The sequence below is a fragment of the Rhinopithecus roxellana genome, chromosome 12, assembly GCF_007565055.1.
Source record: "Rhinopithecus roxellana isolate Shanxi Qingling chromosome 12, ASM756505v1, whole genome shotgun sequence".
NCBI lineage: Eukaryota > Metazoa > Chordata > Mammalia > Primates > Cercopithecidae > Rhinopithecus > Rhinopithecus roxellana.
The window spans coordinates 32,347,840-32,367,484 of NC_044560.1; the positions used below are offsets into that span (position 1 = coordinate 32,347,840).

The 19,645-nt window shown below is 39.7% G+C and overlaps 1 protein-coding gene across 2 annotated transcripts; it reads left to right on the plus strand.

The window, feature by feature from the left end:
- Nucleotides 1-35: 35 nt before the first annotated feature.
- ZNF540 (zinc finger protein 540) lies at nt 36-19,415 on the plus strand. 2 transcript variants are annotated; one of them, XM_030942944.1, is made up of 5 exons: nt 36-301; nt 3,845-3,925; nt 5,077-5,203; nt 6,455-6,553; nt 16,563-19,415. In XM_030942944.1, the coding sequence occupies exons 2-5, from the start codon at nt 3,917-3,919 to the stop codon at nt 18,311-18,313; spliced, it is 1,986 nt and encodes a 661-aa protein (XP_030798804.1). In that variant the 5' UTR covers nt 36-301; nt 3,845-3,916; the 3' UTR covers nt 18,314-19,415. The 2 variants fall into 2 exon arrangements, with proteins under 2 accessions (XP_030798804.1, XP_010383982.1); XM_010385680.2 differs by having other exon boundaries at nt 6,458-6,553; nt 16,563-19,160.
- Nucleotides 19,416-19,645: the final 230 nt, after the last annotated feature.

The following is a 19,645-nucleotide window of genomic DNA, read 5'->3' on the forward strand; positions in this document are numbered from 1 at the left end:
CGGGGCTCAGCGACGCAGGGGCCTTCGGGAAACGTAGTCTACAACTGGAAACCGGCCGGGTCGTGTCTGCGCAGGCCCAGCGGCTAAGATCAGGTCCAGCGCTCCAGAACAGAGGGATCCCTGAGGCTCCCTTGCTCGAACTGCGGGACTTACCCTACTATGGTCTGAGCCTACCCTATTTCATTATACTCAAGTAACGCCCCAGAAATTCCAGAGAATCTCACACAAAGAGGTTGAATCTTGCCGTGGTGCCTTCAGGTGAATGTCGTCCCGGGCTAGAAGAACTGCAAAAGGCTGTCAGGTAAGGTCTGGATTTCTCTCTGACAGCTCTGGTCGTGACGCAGTGGCCACGATACCGGGTTGCTGCTCACCGGGGTTCGCAAGTGTGACGCATTCTTCACGGCCATGTGTGTGCGTCTGTGTCTGTGCGCTCGCGTGTCCATGTCCGAGTGTCCTCTGTGGGGGCAGAGTGGATAGTGGCCATGCCTGTGTGATGTGCTTCAGATTATGCTTGAGACTGTGAGAGAGGCTATTATTGGCGCATTAGGATTGTGTGCGGAAGGGTCTTGGGAATGGTTTGATTATAGCTTTGAGGGTGATGTCTGTTTAATCAGATTCAGCCTGCGACTGAGTATCTTATATCCTGTAAGAAATTGATTTTTCTTTGCATGGTCATGAATTTAAAATACATTCCTATGAAATTATATAAATTTAGTGAATGATTCATTGAGAATTCACTTGTGGCAGTGGATGTGGGGGAAGAAGTGTGTGAGCATAATATTCTGAGAATGAGCACGATGTGTGCAGCGCTGTGTTATACAGATTCCTGGCTTCAGTTTTCTCACCTGTAAAGTGAGGATATCAGTCGTGTAACACTTTGGAACAATGCTTTTTAACAGAAATTTCTGCAAAACTGGGTTCCATTTTGTATATCTGTGCTCTCCAATACAATAGCCACTAGCTACATATGGCTACTGAGAAATTGAAATGTGGCTGGTTTGACTGAAGAATGAATTTGTAAAATTGTGTTCAATTTTAATAAATCTAAATGTATACAGCTATATATGGCTAGCAGTCTTCCTATTGAACAGTACAACCTGGAGCATTAATTTGCCTTCAAGATTTGAAGGGGGTAAAAACTTAATTCATCTAGCAAATATTTGAAAATGAAATTCTTAAAATTTCTTTAAATTATTTTTTCAATTTGAGATGATTGCAGATTCATATGAGGTTGTAAGAAATAATAGAGACATTGTGTGTTATCCTCAACTTAGTCTTCTCCAATGATAACATCTTGCAGGACTGTAGTATAATATGACAACCAGGATGTTGACATTGATAGTCAAGACAGATCATTTCCATCACCACAAGGATCTGTTGTGTTGCCCTTTTATAGACAAATGTACTTTCTTCCCTCTTGTTTGAAGATATTCGTGTCAACATTAATGATAATGTAAGCACACCTCATTTTATTGTGCGTCATTTGATTGCACTTTGCAGATACTGTATTTGTTTGTTTTAAAGAGACAGGGTCTCACTGTCTCACCCAGGCTGGAGTGCAGTGGGGCCGTTATAGCTCACTGCAGTCTCAAACTCCTGGGTTCAAGGTATCCTCCAGCTGGCCCACAAAGCCTGAAATATTTATTATGTGGTTCTTTGCAGGAAAAGTTTGCAGACTCCCAATCTATATTATTTCTGATGGCTACTTTATTTTCTATTATATGGATACAGTAGAATTTATTTAACCTGTTCTTTATTTAAGTCTAATTTATGTTTGTATCTAGCTTTTTCCATTTTAAAATTAGTCTATCTGCACCTGTCTGCATATATCCTAGTGAACATATATAATTATTTTCCTTAGATAGGGTCATAGGAGTGAGATTACTGAAACATCTGGCTCACATTATTAAATTCTGCTAATATAATTTTTTTCTTTCTTTTTTTTTTTTTTGAGACAGAGTCTCGCTCTGTCGCCCAGGCTGGAGTGCAGTGGCGCGATCTCGGCTCACTGCAAGCTCTGCCTCCTGGGTTTATGCCATTCTCCTGCCTCAGCCCGGCTAGTTTTTTGTATTTTTTTGGTAGAGATGGGGTTTCACCGTGTTCGCCAGAATGGTCTCAATCTCCTGACCTCGTGATCTGCCTGTCTCAGCCTCCCAAAGTGCTGGGATTACAGGCTTGAGCCACCGTGCCCGGCCTGCTAATATAATTTCTAATTTACCCTCTTTAAGGTGGCACCAGTATATAACATGGTGTGAGGTCATCTATTTTACTCCAGTTCAACATGTTATTATCAGTCTTTTCAATGTTCCCGTGTTGTAAATATAAAATGCTATTTGCCACTTTAACGTATATTATCTTAATGAGTAGCAACATTTAATAGCTTTTAGTCATTAAACCCGAGTCATTATTCACGCTCGGGTTTTATTAGGCATAATAAGAAATTCTGGGTATCAGTGACAAGAGCACAGTTGAAAAAGAACTGGCTTTGTAGTTGGAGAATTGTGGATTCAGAACTCAGATGTCTTGTTTATTAACAGTGGATTTAGGTTTCTGTTTTTCTGATGTTGAAGTGGAGATAATAATGACACTGTAGAGCTGTTCTAAGGATTAAATATCTATATATAAGGTATGTATCACATAAAAGTTGATTTTTTTAATTGCTTCCAGGGCCATAAACTTACTTCTCCCTCTAATTTGAGTACTGAGGGAGAAGGGAGGGTGAATGATGTCCTGCAGGGACCCTGGGGACTCTTCTGATTGAAGGAAATGGGGAGTGGTGAGCGCTGAGGATTGTGGGAGTTCTAGTTCAGGCTAGGAAAAGGGATCCCAGTGTGCAAGTATAATTTTGCAATGATAAAGGCCATCATGGATTGTCTATGCCAGGAATCAGCAACTGTTTTTTGTTTTTTTTTTTTTTTTTAGACGGAGTCTCGCTCTTGTTGCGCAGGCTGGAATACAATGGGACGATCACAGCTTACCACAGCCTCCGCCTCCCAGATTCAAGCGATTCTCCTGCCTCAGCCTCCTGAGTAGCTGGGATTACAGGCGTGTACCACCACACCCAGCTAATTTTGTATTTTTAGGAGAGACAGGGTTTCTCCATGTTGGTCAGGCTGGTCTTGAACTCCCGACCTCAGGTGATCCGCCTGCCTCGGCCTCCCAAAGTGCTGGGATTATAGATGTGAGCCACCATGCCCGGCCAGCAAATGGTTTTTATAGAGGGTCAAATAGGAAGTATTTTAGGTTGTGTGGCCCATACAGTCTCTGTTGCAACTACTCAACTTGGCTATTGTAGCTTTCTGAAAGTAGCCATAGTCAGAAGTAAACAAATGAGCACAGCTGTGTTCTATTCCAACTTTATTTACAAAAACATGTGGGCGGGCCAGATCTGGCCCATGGGCCACAGGTTGCAAACTCCTAGTCTGTTTCCCAAGAAGCTCCTAAGGCCATGAAGGCAGTCTGCTTTGGACAATGTGGTCTGTCCCCTTTGGATGGTGAGAATTGAGGGAAAAGAATCTACTCTGGGCAGTTCGGAACATCCCAGCTTTGGGCCTAGATCAGTACTGATAGTGGGGATAGTGTCCTCATAGTGGGGATTGGCCCAGAACTCTCCTGCTGAAATATTAGTTGTGTGTTCTAATGCAGGAGAACCTCTGCACTGTGTCCATCCTCGTACAGCCAGGTTCCCTTGGTGTGGTAAGAGTGTGTCGGAGGGAGGTGAGGGAAGTGTAGGGGAAGTGTTTAGAAGCAACATTGGAAAATACAAGATTATTAATTTATATCATGTTTTTACCTCTGAGGCAAACCTAGTCTCATTGCCTCATTTTTTTCTTCTCTAACTCAGGCTTCTCAGAACTTTGCTTCTCCAGCAGAATAATCCTGTGGAAGACTGAGCAGTTCTTGTGAGTCTAAAACCATGGCCCATGTAAGTTACAGTTTCTCTTTCCTTTAGATTCTTTTGTTTTTCAAGATCATGTGAACATTTTCGCTCTTTATGCTGACACTTCCTAACATAATTTTTTCTTAATCCCCATATTCCCAAGCTCCTCCCTTGTGCCCCCTCTCTTTTCTAACCAGTATCCATGTGCACATTGACCAGATAATTCAGGGTACTCAGTCTCTATCTAGAGCAGGGATAGACAGACATGAAGTTCCTAGATGGAGGTACTTCACCATTCTTTGTCGGATCTGAGGTATAATGAAACCAAGAATGGACTCATTTGACTACACATAGGAAAGCACTGCAGTTTTCCACAGATCCTGTGTCTGTAGATAAAACGCAGTTTAATATTGATTGGCCTCAGTTTCAGTATGTGGTTGGGGCCTGCTTATAGAGAGGTCAGGGGATCTTTCCTGAGACTCTCAGAGGTGAAAACCCATAGTAAGATGCATTTTGTGGTTAAACCGATAGTCTTGACATCAGTATGATTCTGGTTCATTACATCAGTATTCTTAATCTCAAGAACAAAGAAGGTGTGTAGTGCTTATAAAAAAATCATCCAAATACATAAATATTAGATAATTGTATTCTCCCAGATTTGCAGTGAGGTACTATGGCCTTGAACTTCTGAGTTCACCACTGTACTCCATCCTGGGCAACAGAGCGAGATCCCCATATCGATTGATCAATCAATTGATCAATAGATAGATAGATAAAGGAAAAAGAGGATATAGTATTCTTTTTTCTTTAAGTTATTTATTAAGTGGTTTTCTTAAAGTATTTATTATTAAGTAATAATTTATTGAGAATTTTTGAGGTAGAAATATAGTTTATTTGCTTGTATCCACTGTTTAATTGAATTGGGAAACACTTATTTGTTTCCAGAAATGTTTTGAGTAAAGAACCCCATAATATACAGGAAATTTTGCATACATTGGCTGGATTCTTCAAGAAAATGACATGACTCTACTTTAGAACACCTGGTTCCTTTCTTCTGTCTTTATCATAAGCTTTCAGCCCCAGCCTAGAGTTTAGTATAGTACCCCTTGCTGCAATGAAACCTTTTATCTCCTTTGCTTCTTTTTAAAATACTTGTTCTGCAATTTCACCAGTAATATGTTGGTTTATGGTTTCAGGCATTGGTGACGTTCAGGGATGTGGCTATAGACTTCTCTCAGAAGGAATGGGAGTGCCTGGACACTACTCAGAGGAAATTGTACAGAGATGTGATGTTGGAGAATTATAGTAACTTGGTCTCACTGGGTAAGGTCACCTATGCCAAATAATGTAGACTCTGTTTTCTGAAATAGTAGCTTTCTCTTCCACAAATTTAGGAGATATTATTAAGAAACCAGCTGAATTTCTTCTCTCTTCCTCAAGGACTGGACTGAACTTTGATGGTTTGTGAATGGCACTTCCACTAAATGCTTTCATTTTCACCATACTTCCCTGAGCCTCCCGAAATGTTCCTTAATCCATTCTTGTAGTTGCTTCTCCCTTAATAGTTAAGAGACTGGATTTGAATTTTGGGGCATTTACTCCAAAGCCAATGCCAATGAAATCAGGTTTCACATTGCACTTGAGCTCAGAATTGCTACGGATGCTCTGTTATTTGGTAACACACCTGCGAGGATAACAGCCCCACCCAGGGTCTACAATTTACATGCCATGGTTCAGACCAATAAAATTGACTTAAAATTAAAGTGAATGCATTCTACTTCCTAAAACAAACATTTTCTCTTACTGATTTGTGATTGAAAGTTTTACCTATTGGACATTATGCTCAGTACCTGGGTGGTGGGATCACACGTACCTCAAACTTCAGCATCACACAATATCCCCAGGTAACAAACCTGCACATTTGGCCCTGTATCTAAAATAAAAGTTGAAATTAGTTAGAGTAAAATAAAATTTATTAACTTAGCATCTAACTTTAAATGAATATGTTAGCAAGAACCTAGAAATATCTTAGGAAGCTTCTTGTTTTGCTCTAAGTAAATTAACAACAAAAATAATAATAGCTAATAGAGCGCTTATTGTATACCAGGCACCATTCTAAGTATTAGCTATGAGATACAAAAGAAAAAAAGAAAAGAAAAGGTACTACTTTTGCTTTCATTTTATAGATGAAAAAACCAAGGCCCAAAGAATTTAACCGGTTTGTTTACAATCATTAGTCAGTAGGTAGCAGAGTAGAATTTGGACCCACATAGTCTGGCTTCAGAGTCTGTGCCCTCAATAACTACTGCCTCTCAATAGACCCAGTCTGTATGAGTTTTAATTCTAAAATGAATTAAAATTCTCCTGGATGAATTTTAATTCCCCTGCCCATCAAGTTTCTTTATTCTCTGAGATCCTGAGGTTACACTAAGTTGAACATTCTTTAATCCTGTCAGTTTTTTCTGAAGTCTTTATCGAAATCACGTTGATCCATATGAATTTAACCAAGTCTCAAAATGTTTCTGAACGTGCAATGTTTTACTTCTATATATTCTTGTATTTCTTTCTTGGAAGCAGGATATTCTGGCTCAAAGCCAGATGTGATTACCTTATTGGAGCATGGGAAAGAGCCCTGCGTGGCGGTGAGGGATGTGACAGGAAGACAGTACCCAGGTGAGTTGAGAGTTCATCAGGCAGATGGAAGCCCTCATTGCCAGTCGCGGCCAGCTGGTGAGGGAGCATACATAGGCTTTGCATGCTGTGTAGGTAGTTCCTCTCAGAGGCCTCAGGCCTTTGGAGAAAAGGCCTAAGACAGTGAAGAAAACAGATCATCTTAGCATGAACTATCAAGAGAACCTCATCTTGGCTCCTACTTACCACCTGTCTTTGTTTTTGTTTCCACCCATATTACTCTCCATTTCAGTAAAGAGAATGCGCTTTCCCAGTGCAATCAGTTGCTTCCTATCTTTTCTCCATTGATATGTGTGCTTGTTTCTAATGTCTAAAAGTTCAGTCTTTCACATATTCAGCATATATCAGTACCTTGGTGAATAAAGCCAAAACCTCCCCACACTAATGGAATTAACATTGTAGTAGGGGAGATACATAGTAAACTGTAAACAAATGAATATATAATATTAAATAATGATGCATGCTATGAAAGGAACCTATGAAGGGTAAGGAGATAGAGTTTGAGCAGGTTTAATTTAGGTGGGTTGCCCAGGGAAGGCTCTTCGAAGAGTGAATATATGTGCAGAGATGTACAGTATAGGCTTAGGCTATGTGAATATCTGGAAGAAAATAATTCCAAGCACAGTGGAGAAGTGAGTTTTGTGTGTTTGAAGAACTTGAAGAAGCTCAGAGCAGATTCAGAGTGGGGAAGAGTAACTAAATATGAATTTAGAGCTGAGCAGGGGCCAGATCTGGTTCTGTTTATCATAGTAAAAATTTTGGATTTTTCTTTTCCAAGAGTGATTGAAAGCCATAATCAAAAATATGTTTTTAAACGATTGCTGTAGATGCTCTGTGAAGAATATACTAAACAGGGGCAAGATTGGAAGTAGAAAGATCAGTTATCAGGCTATTTCAGAAGTCTAGATTAGTAGTGATAGTAGCTTGGATTGGGATGGTAGTGGTGAGGGGTGGTGAGAACATGCTGTATTCATCTTATAATTTGAAAGTAGAGCTAACAGACATGCCATGGGGTATGAGTGAACAAGAAATCATAGGTGAACCAGCAGCTAAGTGTATATAATTTGCTGAGATGGACATATGGGAAAGATAGCTTGGAAGATGGAAATAGAGTCCTGATTTAGGTATATATATTTAAAATGCCTACTTGTTATCAAAATTGAGATGTTGAACAGTCAGAGAGATGGTAGGACAAGTTATATTAACTTGGGTGTCCAGCCAATGAACTGACTGAATGAGATCATTTAGGGCTGATCTGACCTACTACCTATTTTTGTAAATAAAGTTTTATTGAAACGTAGCCACACTTAATTATTTAATGTATTGTCTATGGCAGAGTTGAGTAGTTGAGACAGAAGTCATATGGCTGGCAATGCATAAGATATCGACTGTCTGGTCCTTTACAGAAAGTTTGCTGATTCCCTGCCTTTAGCAAATGAGTTTCATAGAATGAAGGGAGCCAGATGAGAAAAAGACTGAGGCCTGGGACACTCTATTTAGAGAAGGAAGAGGAGGCAGCAAGTAGATTGAGAACAAGTAGGCCTGGAGAGTGGTACCAAAAAAGTCAAATGAAGAAAATGTTTTGGCCGGGCGCGATGGCTCAAGCCTGTAATCCCAGCACTTTGGGAGGCCGAGGTGGGTGGATCACGAGGTCAGGAGATCAAGACAATCCTGGCTAACACGGTGAAACCCCATCTCTACTAAAAATACAAAAAAATTAGTCGGGCGTGGTGGCAGGCGCCTGTAGTCCCAGCTACTCGGGAGGCTGAGGCAGGAGAATGGCTTGAACCTGGGAGGCGGAGCTTGCAGGGAACCGAGATGGTGCCACTGCACTCCAGTCTGGGCGACAGAGCGAGACTCCGCCTCAAAACCAAAAGAAAATGTTTCAAGTGGAAGGGAGTAGTTATCTGTGAGGTCCACTGAACTGTAAATTGCCTATAGGATATGGCAGGAAAGAAGCTGGTGGTGACCTTGTGTTAAGAGGACAAGGTTTCCGTGGAGTCGGAGGTGAAAAAAGCCTGCCAGATGTGACTGAAATAAAATGGGAGGTGAGGTAGTGATGCCAGTGAGATAGAAAACTTTTCTAATGGGAATTCTGTTAGGAGGGAACTAGATAAGGGGTTAGTAGCTAGAAGAGGATATGGGATGTAAGGAGTCTTTTCTTTATTATTATTTTTTTTTGAGATGGAATTTTGCTCTTGTCGCCCAGGCTGCAGTGCAGTGGCGCGATCTCGGCTCACTGCAACCTGCATCTCCCGGGTTCAAGCAATTCCCCTGCCTCAGCCTCCCGAGTAGCTGGTATTACAAGCGCCTGCCACCACACCTGGCTAATTTTTGTATTTTTAGTAGAAATGGGGTCTCACCATGTTGGCTAGGCTGGTCTTGAACTCCTGACCTCAGGTGATCCACCCATCTTGGCCTCCCAAAGTGCTGGGATTACAGGCGTGAGCCACCGTGCCTGGCCAGGAGTCTATTTCAAGATGTGAGATTTTTAAGATGAAAATGATTCTATAGAAAGGGGAAAAATTGTAGTGGAGGGAAGGATAATTATGGAAATTGGAGGACAAGGAGGCAGGATCCAGTGCACAAGAAAAATTTAGAGAACTATAGATACGACAATGGATATAGGTGGGTTGATTGATGTGGTATTATGTATTTCTTTTCAATGCTTCATTTTTATTAGAGGAATAAGGGAGATCATCAGCTAAGAATTGGCAGGAGGGAAGGGAGAGTTATATTTGAAGTGAAAGATGTAAATATATTTTGAATACTGGTGTTCAGTTTACCTGCCTCTCACTAGCTTGTTCACTTTTTATTTTCTATTAATCAGGAGTTAATAACAGTTAACATTTATTATTTACTGTATACCAGATTTAGTCATTTCACAATGTATATATTCTTCAAAATATGTTGTACAGAGTAAATACATACAATTTTATCTATCAATGTAAAAAAATGTATTTTTTAAAATATGAAGAAAAGGCTATTAAGTTCTATACAGTATATTGATTCTTCTATATCAAGCCAAATTCTGATTTGTATTTTCTTTGCAGTTTTTTTTTAGTTGAAATTCTTGGGTTGTATATAATCAGATCATTTGCAAATCATGATAGTTTTTCATTCTTCCTTAAAAATGTTTACCTCTAAAATTCTTAATTCTGCTTAGTTGTTTTGCTTATCATGATTTTATATAAAGGATAAGATAACTTTTCTTTTTGCTGTTTTCTTGAGTAGCTAAACTAACTTTAAAATTATCTGTTCTATAAAACTTTTATAGACGTCTATGAAATTGCAAGGATAGGTGTTTCACAATGGAATTTCATTTGCTTAGGCTTTTTTTCTTCTGTGGTCAATACAGGAAATTAATAGTTTCCTTAAAATTTTTTATTCTGGAATGTACAGGTTATTTTGTTTAGAGCATTACATAGAGCTTTGGAAAATAGCCTTACTATTTTTTTTCAAATCAGCTTTATTGAGATATGATTTATATACAATAAAATTCATTAATTGTATCTGTTTAGTTATTTTGGACAAACACATGGGTCTTGTAAAATCATCACCACTTCAGTCAAGATCTAGAATATGTCCACCATGTCAACACTTTCTATTATGTTTCTTTACAGTCAGTACCCTTCCCCCATTTTCAGTACAGCCCGTGACAGGAAACTAAGTTGCCTTCTTTCCCTAATTGTGTCTTTTCTACAATTTCCTATCAAATAAATCAGAGTATGCAGTATTTTGTGTCATACTTCTTCCACTTCTATGAGATTCATCCAAGTAGTTAGAAGTCTCAGTAGTTAATTCCTTTTTCTTGCTGAATAGTATTTCGTATCTACTTGTTAACAGTTTATGAACATCTAAATTGTTTCTAGTCTTTCACGAGTATTAGTAAAGCTATTATGAGTGCTTGTTTACAAGTCTTTGTTTGAATGTATGCTTTGTTACCTTGGGTAAAATACCTGAGGGTGGGATTCATGGATTATATAAGTGTATATAAGAAACTGGACCAAGCACAGTGGCTCATGCCTGTAATCCCAGCACTTTTTTGGGAGGCTAAAGCAGGCGGATCGCTTGAGCCCAGGAGTTCTAGACCAGCCTGCGCAACATGGCAAACCTGTCTCTACTAAAAATACAAAAATTAGCTAGGATGGTGGTACACACCTGTAAAAACTTTATTCAAAAAAAAAAAAAAAAAACTGGGCTGGGTGTGGTGGCTCATGCCTGTAATCCCAGCACTTTGGGAGGCCAAGGCGGGTAGATCATGAGGTCAGGAGTTCGAGACCAGCCTGGCCAACATGGGGAAACCCCGTCTCTACTAAAAATACAAAAATTAGCTGGGCGTGGTGGCGCATGCCTGTAATCCCAGCTACCCAGGAGGCTGAGGCAGGAGAATCACTTGAAACTGGAAGGCGGAGGTTGCAGTGAGCCAAGATCGTGTCACTGCACTCCAGCCTGGGCAACAAGAGCGAAACTCTGTCTCCAAAAAAAAAAAAAAGAAAGGAAGAAACTGTCCAAAGTGGCTATATTTTTTGGCATTCCCAGTAGATGTCCAATAGCTCCACGTTCTTGCCAGCCTGTGGTATTGTCAGTCATTTTAATCTTAGTCATTTTAGTGGATATGTAGGTATATCTCATTGTGATTTTAATTTGCATTCAACTAATGACTAATGTTGAACATATTTTCGTTTATTTGCCATTCCTTTATTTCCTTTAGTAAAAAGTGTCTGTTTAGAATTTTTATCCATTAAATTTTTTAGCAATTTTATTGAGGTATAATTTACATAACATAAAATGTACTCACTGTAAGTGCACATTTGGTGACTTTTAGTCAATTTATAGTTAGGCAGCCATCATGGCAATCCAGTTTTAGAATATTTCCATCATCCCCAAATGTTTCCTTATGCCCCTTTGCAGTTAATCCCTTCTTCCACCTCCAGCTTTAGGCATCTACTGACCTACCTTCCATTTTTGTCAATTTTCCTTTTCTGAACATTTCATATGAATGGGATCATGCAATGTACAGTCTTTTGAATCTGAGCCACCGCGCCCGGCCCTGGAGTAACTTTCTATTAATTAACAAACTTTATTTTTAAAATCAGGTTTGGCCGGGCGCGGTGGCTCAAGCCTGTAATCCCAGCACTTTGGGAGGCTGAGACAGGCGGATCATGAGGTCAGGAGATCGAGACCATCCTGGCTAACATGATGAAACCCCGTCTCTACTAAAAAATACAAAAAACTAGCCGGGCAAGGTGGCGGGCACCTGTAGTCCCAGCTACTTGGGAGGCTGAGGCAGGAGAATGGCGTAAACCCGGGAGGCGGAGCTTGCAGTGAGCTGAGATCCGGCCACTGCACTCCAGCCCGGGCGACAGAGCGAGACTCCGTCTCCAAAAAAAAAAAAAAAAAAAAAAAAATCAGGCTTACAGGAAAATTTCGCAGAAACTACAGAGTTCCTATATACTTTCTGTCCTCAAACATACACACCCTCCCCAACTACCAACATTCCATATTACAGTGGTACATTTGTTACAGTTGATAAACCTACATTGACACATCATTATCACCCAAAGTCCACAGTCTGTATTAAGGTTCACTCTTGGTGTTATAAATTCTGTTCACTTTGAAAAATATATAATGACATGTATCCACAACTGTAGTATCATACAGAGTAGTTTCACTGCTCTAAAATTTCTGTTTGGCCTAGTCATCCCTCATTCCACCCTAACACTTAGAAACCACTGAGCCTTTACTGTCTCCATAGTTTTGCCTTTTTCAGACTGTCATGTAGTTGGATCATATAGTATGTAGCCTTCTAAGATTGGTGTCTTTCACTTACTAACATGCATTTAAGTTTCCTCAACATCTTTTTGTGATGGCTTATTCTTTTAGCACTTAATAATAGTCCATTCTCTGGATGTACCACAGCTTATCCATTCACTTACTAAAGGACATCTTGGTTGTTTTTTAAGTATTGGAAGTTTTGAATAAAGCTGCTATATGCATTTGTGTGCAGGTTTTTGTATGAACATAAGCTTTCATTTTATTTGGGTAAACACCAAGGAATATGATTGCTGAGTAGTATGATAAGAATATGTTTAGTTTTGTAGGAAACTGCCAAAATGTTCTCCAAAGTGGCTATAATATTTTTGCATTCCCCCAGCAATGAATGAGAGTTCCTATTGCTCCACATCCTTGTCAGCATTTGGTGTTGCCAGTGTTTTAGATTTTGGCCATTCTAACAGGTGTGAAGTGGTATCTCGTTGTTTTAATTTGCAGTTCTCTGAGATTCCTGATCTCTGGTTTAGTGTCTGACATTAATTTGGAGAAATTCTCATTCATTGTTGCTTCATTTATTGCTTCTTTTCCTTTCTCTCTTTTTCCTCCTTCTGGTATTTTCATCATGTGTATTTACACCTTTTATACTTAACCCCAGAGTTCTTGGATATCTGTTCTGTTTCTTTCAGTATTTTTTTCTCTTTCTTTTCAGTGTTGGAAGTTTCTCTTGTCACATCCTCAAGTGCAGAGACTCCTCAGGCTGTGTCCAGTTTACTGATGAGCACATCAAAGGCATTTCTATTACAGTGTTTTTGATCTTTAGCATTTCTTTTTTATTCTTTCTTAGAATATTCATCTCTCTGTTTTCATTATCCATCTGGATGTTGTCTATTTTTTCTGTTAAAGCCCTTAACACATTTCTTATAGTCTTTTAAAATTCCTGGTCTGGTAATTCCAGCATTCCTGCCATATCTGATTCTAATTCTGATGCTTGTTTAGTCTCATCAAACTGTTTCTTGCCTTTTAGTTTTCCTTCTAATTTTTTGCTGGAAGGTAAACATGACGTACTGGGTAAAGGGAAACATAGTAAATAGGCCTTTAGGAATGTAGTGATAAGGTGTAACGGGAGAAGAGTGTTCCCTAGTCCCAGAATTAGGTCTCAGTCTTTTGATGCACCTGTGCCACTGGACGGAACTTAACCAGTGCTTCCAGTTTTTTCCCCATCGCTAGGTGTGATGGGATGGCTTAGAGGGCTGAGCTGGGTATTTTCTTTCCTCTATGTCATTAGGCTCTAATAAAACCCCAGCAGGTTATGATCTATCTACTTGAAGAGAAAATACTCCTAACCTCAGGTGATCCACCCACCTTGGCCTCCCAAAGTGCTGGGATTACAAGCGTGAGCCACTGCACCTGGCCAGTATTTAGATTTTTTAGGCTCTTGTCTTATTTAGATTGCCACCCTCCAGCTTTCATTTAATTTATCTGTGTTAATAAGATTCCTTGACACTTCTAGTCTCCCAGCCATCACCTCATACTATTCAGTTACTGTGTTCTCCCTAAAATTGTTGAGTTTCTTAGTTCATTTTTTCCAGAAACCATTCAACATGGCACATACCTGTTACAATATCTAAAAAAATCATTTAAATACTTCTCTATCAAGTATAGGAATGGTTGGTTTTAGATGTAAGGGAACAGAAGAGATATCCTCTGAGAAAGGTTATAAAGAAAGTACAGTGGGCCGGGCGTGGTGGCTAATGCCTGTAATCCCAGCACTTTGGGAGGCCAAGGTGAGCAGATCACTGGGTCAGGGGTTCGAGACCATCCTGGCCAATATAGTGAAACCCCGTCTCTACTAAAAATACCAAAAAATTAGCCGGGCGTGGTGGTGGGTGCCTGTAATCCCAGCTACTTGGGAGGCTGAGGCAAGGAGAATCACTTGAACCTGGGAGGCGGAGGTTGCAGTGAGCCGAGATGGTGCCACTGCACTCCAGCCCGGGTGGCAGTGCGAGACTCTGTCTCAGGGAAAAAAAAAAAAGTAGAGTGGCCAGGCATGGTAGCTCATGCCTGGAATCCCAGCTCTTTGGGAGGCCGAGGCAGGTGGATCACCTGGGGTCAGGAGTTCGAGACCAGCCTGGCCAACACAGTGAAACCCCATCTGTACTAAAAATACAAAAATTAGCTGGGTTTAGCAGCATGCACCTGTAATCCCAGCTACTTAGGAGGCTGAGGCAGGAGAATCGCTTGAACCTGGGAGACACAGGTTACAGTGAGACGAGATCATGCCATTGCACTCCATCCTGGGCGACAGAGTGAGACTTCATCTCAAAAAAAAAAAAAAAAAGAAGAAAACAGTATAGTGAGCATCCAGTAGGTGGCTGAATAGTAGTAAAACTCAGCTGTGAAAACACATGTCTCTTTGCACAGGAGGCAGTGAACAACAGGGTTGGAAACATCTCTGTTTAATTGGATAGCCATTTAAAGGATGAGTAGGCAAAACAAGGGCTTTTTCATTTTATACATTTGGTTGAGCTACCTTGGAGTTACTTTTGTTCTGATCTGTAAAGGAAGTAAGCTAGGAAAGAGTGCATTTAATCACTGTAATAAGGTGAGAGAGATTAGAGCTAGTTTGTAATTGTTAACAAAAATATAAAAATTAAGTGATTGTCCTGATATTCAGTTGTCCTATACGTGGCTTATCTGTCATTCATCATCATAATTTCCTTTAAGACAATGATTAATTTATTGTACAGTCAATTGTTTAATGCCTGCTATATGCTAGTGGGTAGTTATTCACTGTTGAATGAAATAAGGATTACATCTTCCTTTGGGAAGGTTTCGGGATCAGAAAAGCAACAAAAGAGCAAAAAGAAAAATCAGTGGATATGCATTTGAAAATTGTGAAATGAAGAAATGAAACATGGTGCTAGAATTGAGAATAAAGGACATAGACTGCCTTACAGTCAGTAGGGCAAGCCTTTCTGTGTAAGAGATATTTAACCAACCATTAAGAATGAGAAGGAGTTGGCCTTTCACGAGCCCAGGACAGATTATTTTTAGGAGATGAAAAATCCCATAGAAAACTATATGAAATGGGAAATGCTATGACACAATCAAGGAGCTGAATAGAAGCAAATGTCATAATAAGAGGGGGTAAGGAGGACAATGTCTTTGAAAGAGGGCTTTAGGTAACCAAAGACCATATTATATTATATGGTAACATGTTTGGATTTTATTCTAAGAGTAAAGAAAAACTGTTAAAATTGTTAAGTGGAGATTCTCCAACTTTGATCTATATCAGAATCATCTAGTGGAGTTATTAAAAATTCAGATACCAAATTACTCCTATAGATTTGGTTCACTTGACTTGTGTGGTAAGTAAATAGCAGTATTTGTGATAAATTCCCAGATGATTCTCATCCACAATAAAATTTTAGAACCATTGGTGTAAATAAACTATTTGCCATATCACCACAATCTTTTTTTTTTTTTTTTTTTTTTTTTTGAGGTGGAGTCTCGCTCTGTCGCCCGGACTGGAGTGCAGTGGCCAGATCTCAGCTCACTGCAAGCTCCGCCTCCCGGGTTTACGCCATTCTCCTGCCTCAGCCTCCCGAGTAGCTGGGACTACAGGCGCCCGCCACCTAGCCCGGCTAGTTTTTTTGTATTTTTAGTAGAGACGGGGTTTCACCGTGTTAGCCAGGATGGTCTCCCCACCACAATCTTATATAATCTCTCTCTCTCTTTTTTTTTTTGAGATGGAGTTTAGCTCTTGTAGCCCAGGCTGGAGTGCAATGGCACGATCTCAGCTTACTGCAACCTCCGCCTCCCAGGTTCAAGTAATTCTCCTGCCTCAGCCTCCCAAGTAGCTGGGATTACAGGCGCCTGCCACAACGATTGGCTAATTTTGTATTTTTTTAGTGGAGATGGGGTTTCACCATGTTGGTCAGGCTAGTCTTGAACTCCTGACCTCAGATGATCCACCTGCCTCAGCCTTCCAAAGTGCTGGGATTACAGGCGTGAGCCACCACGCCCAGCTATAATCTCTCATTTTCAAAGCTCATGTTGCCTAATTTCAAATTACATAACTTTATTGAAATATTCTTTAAGCCATTGACTTCCAGTAAGAACTGTTTTCACTTTGTTTCCTATTTTGAAAATATAAACTTTATGTTATGCTGGCTACAGGAAAATAATTTTTGTTTACTTTTATGTTTTCTTTCAGGTTTGTTATCCAGGCATAAGACCAAGAAATTATCTTCAGAAAAGGACATTCATGAAATCAGTTTATCCAAAGGGAGTATAATAGAAAAAAGTAAAACTCTTCGTCTGAAAGGATCCATTTTGAGAAATGAGTGGCAGAGCAAAAGTGAGTTTGAGGGTCAGCAGGGACTTGAAGAAAGATCTATCAGTCAAAAGAAAATTGTCTGTAAAAAAATATCAACTGGTAGAAAACATCCCTCTTTTACTCTGAATCAGAGAATTCATAATAGTGAGAAAAGTTGTGACTCAAACTTGGTTCAACATGGGAAAATAGATTCTGATGTGAAACATGATTGTAAAGAACGTGGGAGTACCTTGAATAATGTCTGCCAGCTTACTCTCCATCAGAAAATTCATACTGGTGAAAAATCCTGTAAATGTGAGAAATGTGGGAAAGTTTTTAGTCATAGCTATCAACTTACTCTGCATCAGAGATTTCATACTGGTGAGAAACCTTATGAATGTCAAGAATGTGGGAAGACCTTTATTCTTTACTCACAACTTAATCGACATCAGAAAATTCACACTGGTAAAAAACCCTATATGTGTAAGAAATGTGATAAGGGCTTTTTTAGTAGATTAGAACTTACTCAACATAAAAGAATTCATACTGGTGAGAAATCTTATGAATGTAAAGAATGTGGAAAAGTTTTTCAACTTGTTTTCTACCTTAAAGAACATGAGAGAATTCATACAGGTAAGAAACCTTATGAATGTAAGGAGTGTGGGAAAGCGTTTAGTGTAGGTGGACAACTTACCCGTCATCAGAAAATTCATACTGGTGTAAAACCCTACGAATGTAAGGAATGTGGAAAGACCTTTGGACTTAGTTTTTACCTTACTGAACACAGAAGAACTCATGCAGGTAAGAAACCTTATGAATGTAAGGAGTGTGGGAAATCATTTAACATGCGTGGACAGCTTAATCGGCATAAAACAATTCATACTGGTATAAAACCTTTTGAATGTAAGGTGTGTGAGAAAGCTTTTAGTTATAGTGGTGACCTCAGAGTACATTCTAGAATTCATACTGGAGAGAAACCATATGAATGTAAGGAATGTGGGAAAGCCTTTATGCTTCGTTCAGTCCTTACTGAACATCAGAGACTTCACACTGGTGTGAAGCCCTATGAATGTAAGGAATGTGGGAAGACATTTAGAGTGCGGTCTCAAATTAGTCTACATAAGAAAATTCATACTGATGTGAAGCCCTACAAATGTGTTCGATGTGGGAAGACCTTTAGATTTGGTTTCTACCTTACTGAACACCAGAGAATTCACACTGGCGAAAAGCCCTATAAATGTAAAGAATGTGGAAAGGCCTTTATTCGTAGAGGGAATCTTAAAGAACATCTGAAAATTCATTCTGGTTTAAAACCCTATGACTGTAAAGAATGTGGGAAGTCCTTTAGTCGGCGTGGACAGTTCACTGAACATCAGAAAATTCATACGGGTGTAAAACCATACAAATGTAAAGAATGTGGGAAGGCCTTTAGTCGTAGTGTCGACCTTAGAATACATCAAAGAATTCATACTGGTGAGAAACCCTATGAGTGTAAACAATGTGGGAAGGCCTTTAGACTTAATTCACACCTTACTGAACATCAGAGAATTCACACTGGTGAGAAACCCTATGAGTGTAAGGTATGTAGAAAGGCCTTTAGACAATATTCACATCTTTATCAACATCAGAAAACACATAATGTAATTTAATATAAGAAAGGGTTTCCATGTCATGCTCTATTTATAGAATAGCAAAATATTTATGGCCAGAAAGAAGTTCTGTCAATGTGTTGATCTTTTTTTGACATATTAACTTAATAAATGTATGAGTCTTAAATATCTCTTAGTTCTCATTAAATTTAGGAAAATTCACACTAGAAAATAAAGCTGTTAATGTAACAATTGTGGAAAAGTGTTCTAGCAACAGCATATACTTATCATCATTGCCTTTCCACTACTCTACTATCTGTGTGATATTAGACAAAATATTTGCTTCTTGGTACCTCAGCTGTAAAATGAAACACACCTAAAAGTGTGGTTAATTGTTTCCAACATGTATAATACAGCAACAACTATCTGGTCCATGTTACTTTGGCTTAATATTGGATATTACTGTTTTTATTATCATCAACATTATTATTAGTAGATTTCTTAACAGGAAGACACGGTGGAGATGACAAATTTGGAAAAGTCACTCATCATGTATATTTCATGAAGTACTGCTTTGATAAAATCTGTGTTATGGGCTGAATGTTTGTGTTCCCGTAACGATTCCTATGTTGAAACACGAATCACAAGGTGATGGTATTTGAAGGTAGGGCCTTTAGGAGGAAATCAGGTCATGAGGCTGCAGCCTTCATGAATGGGATTGCTGCCTTTATTAGAGGAAGCCAAAGAGCCAGCTAGCTCTTTCAACCGCATGAGGATGCAGCAGGAAGTCAGCAGTCTACAGTGCCAAAGAGGGAGGGCCTTTCCCAGAACCCAAGCATGTTGGCACCCTGACCTTGGACTTGCAGCCTCCAAAACTGTGAGAAATAAATTTCAGTTGTTTATAAGCCACTGAGTCTATGGTGTTTAGTTATGCAGCCCAGAATAACGAAGGCACTCCATTAGAATATAAAGAAAATGTAAACATCTGAATTCAGACCTCATTGCTTAAGTTCTACCAGAAAATTAAAGATGAAGAGAAACCCTAAGGATGTAGTGAGTGGGAGGACCTTAGAATATAGCTTTTGAAGCATCAGAGAGAGGTGTGAGGGGATTTACCCACAATAATATAGAAATTAAATGGATAGAAAAAAGAAAGCTGTCTGGCCGGGTGCCATGGCTCACGCCTGTAATCCCAGCACTTTAGGAGGCCGAGGCAGGCAGATTATCTGAGGTCAGGAGTTCGAGACCAGCCTGGCCAACATAGAGAAACCCCATCTCTACTAAAAATACAAAAATTAGCCAGGCGTGGTGGCAAGCACCTGTAATCCCAGCTACTTGGGAGGCTGAGCTAAGAGAATCACTTGAATCCGGGAGGTGGAGGTTGCAGTGAGC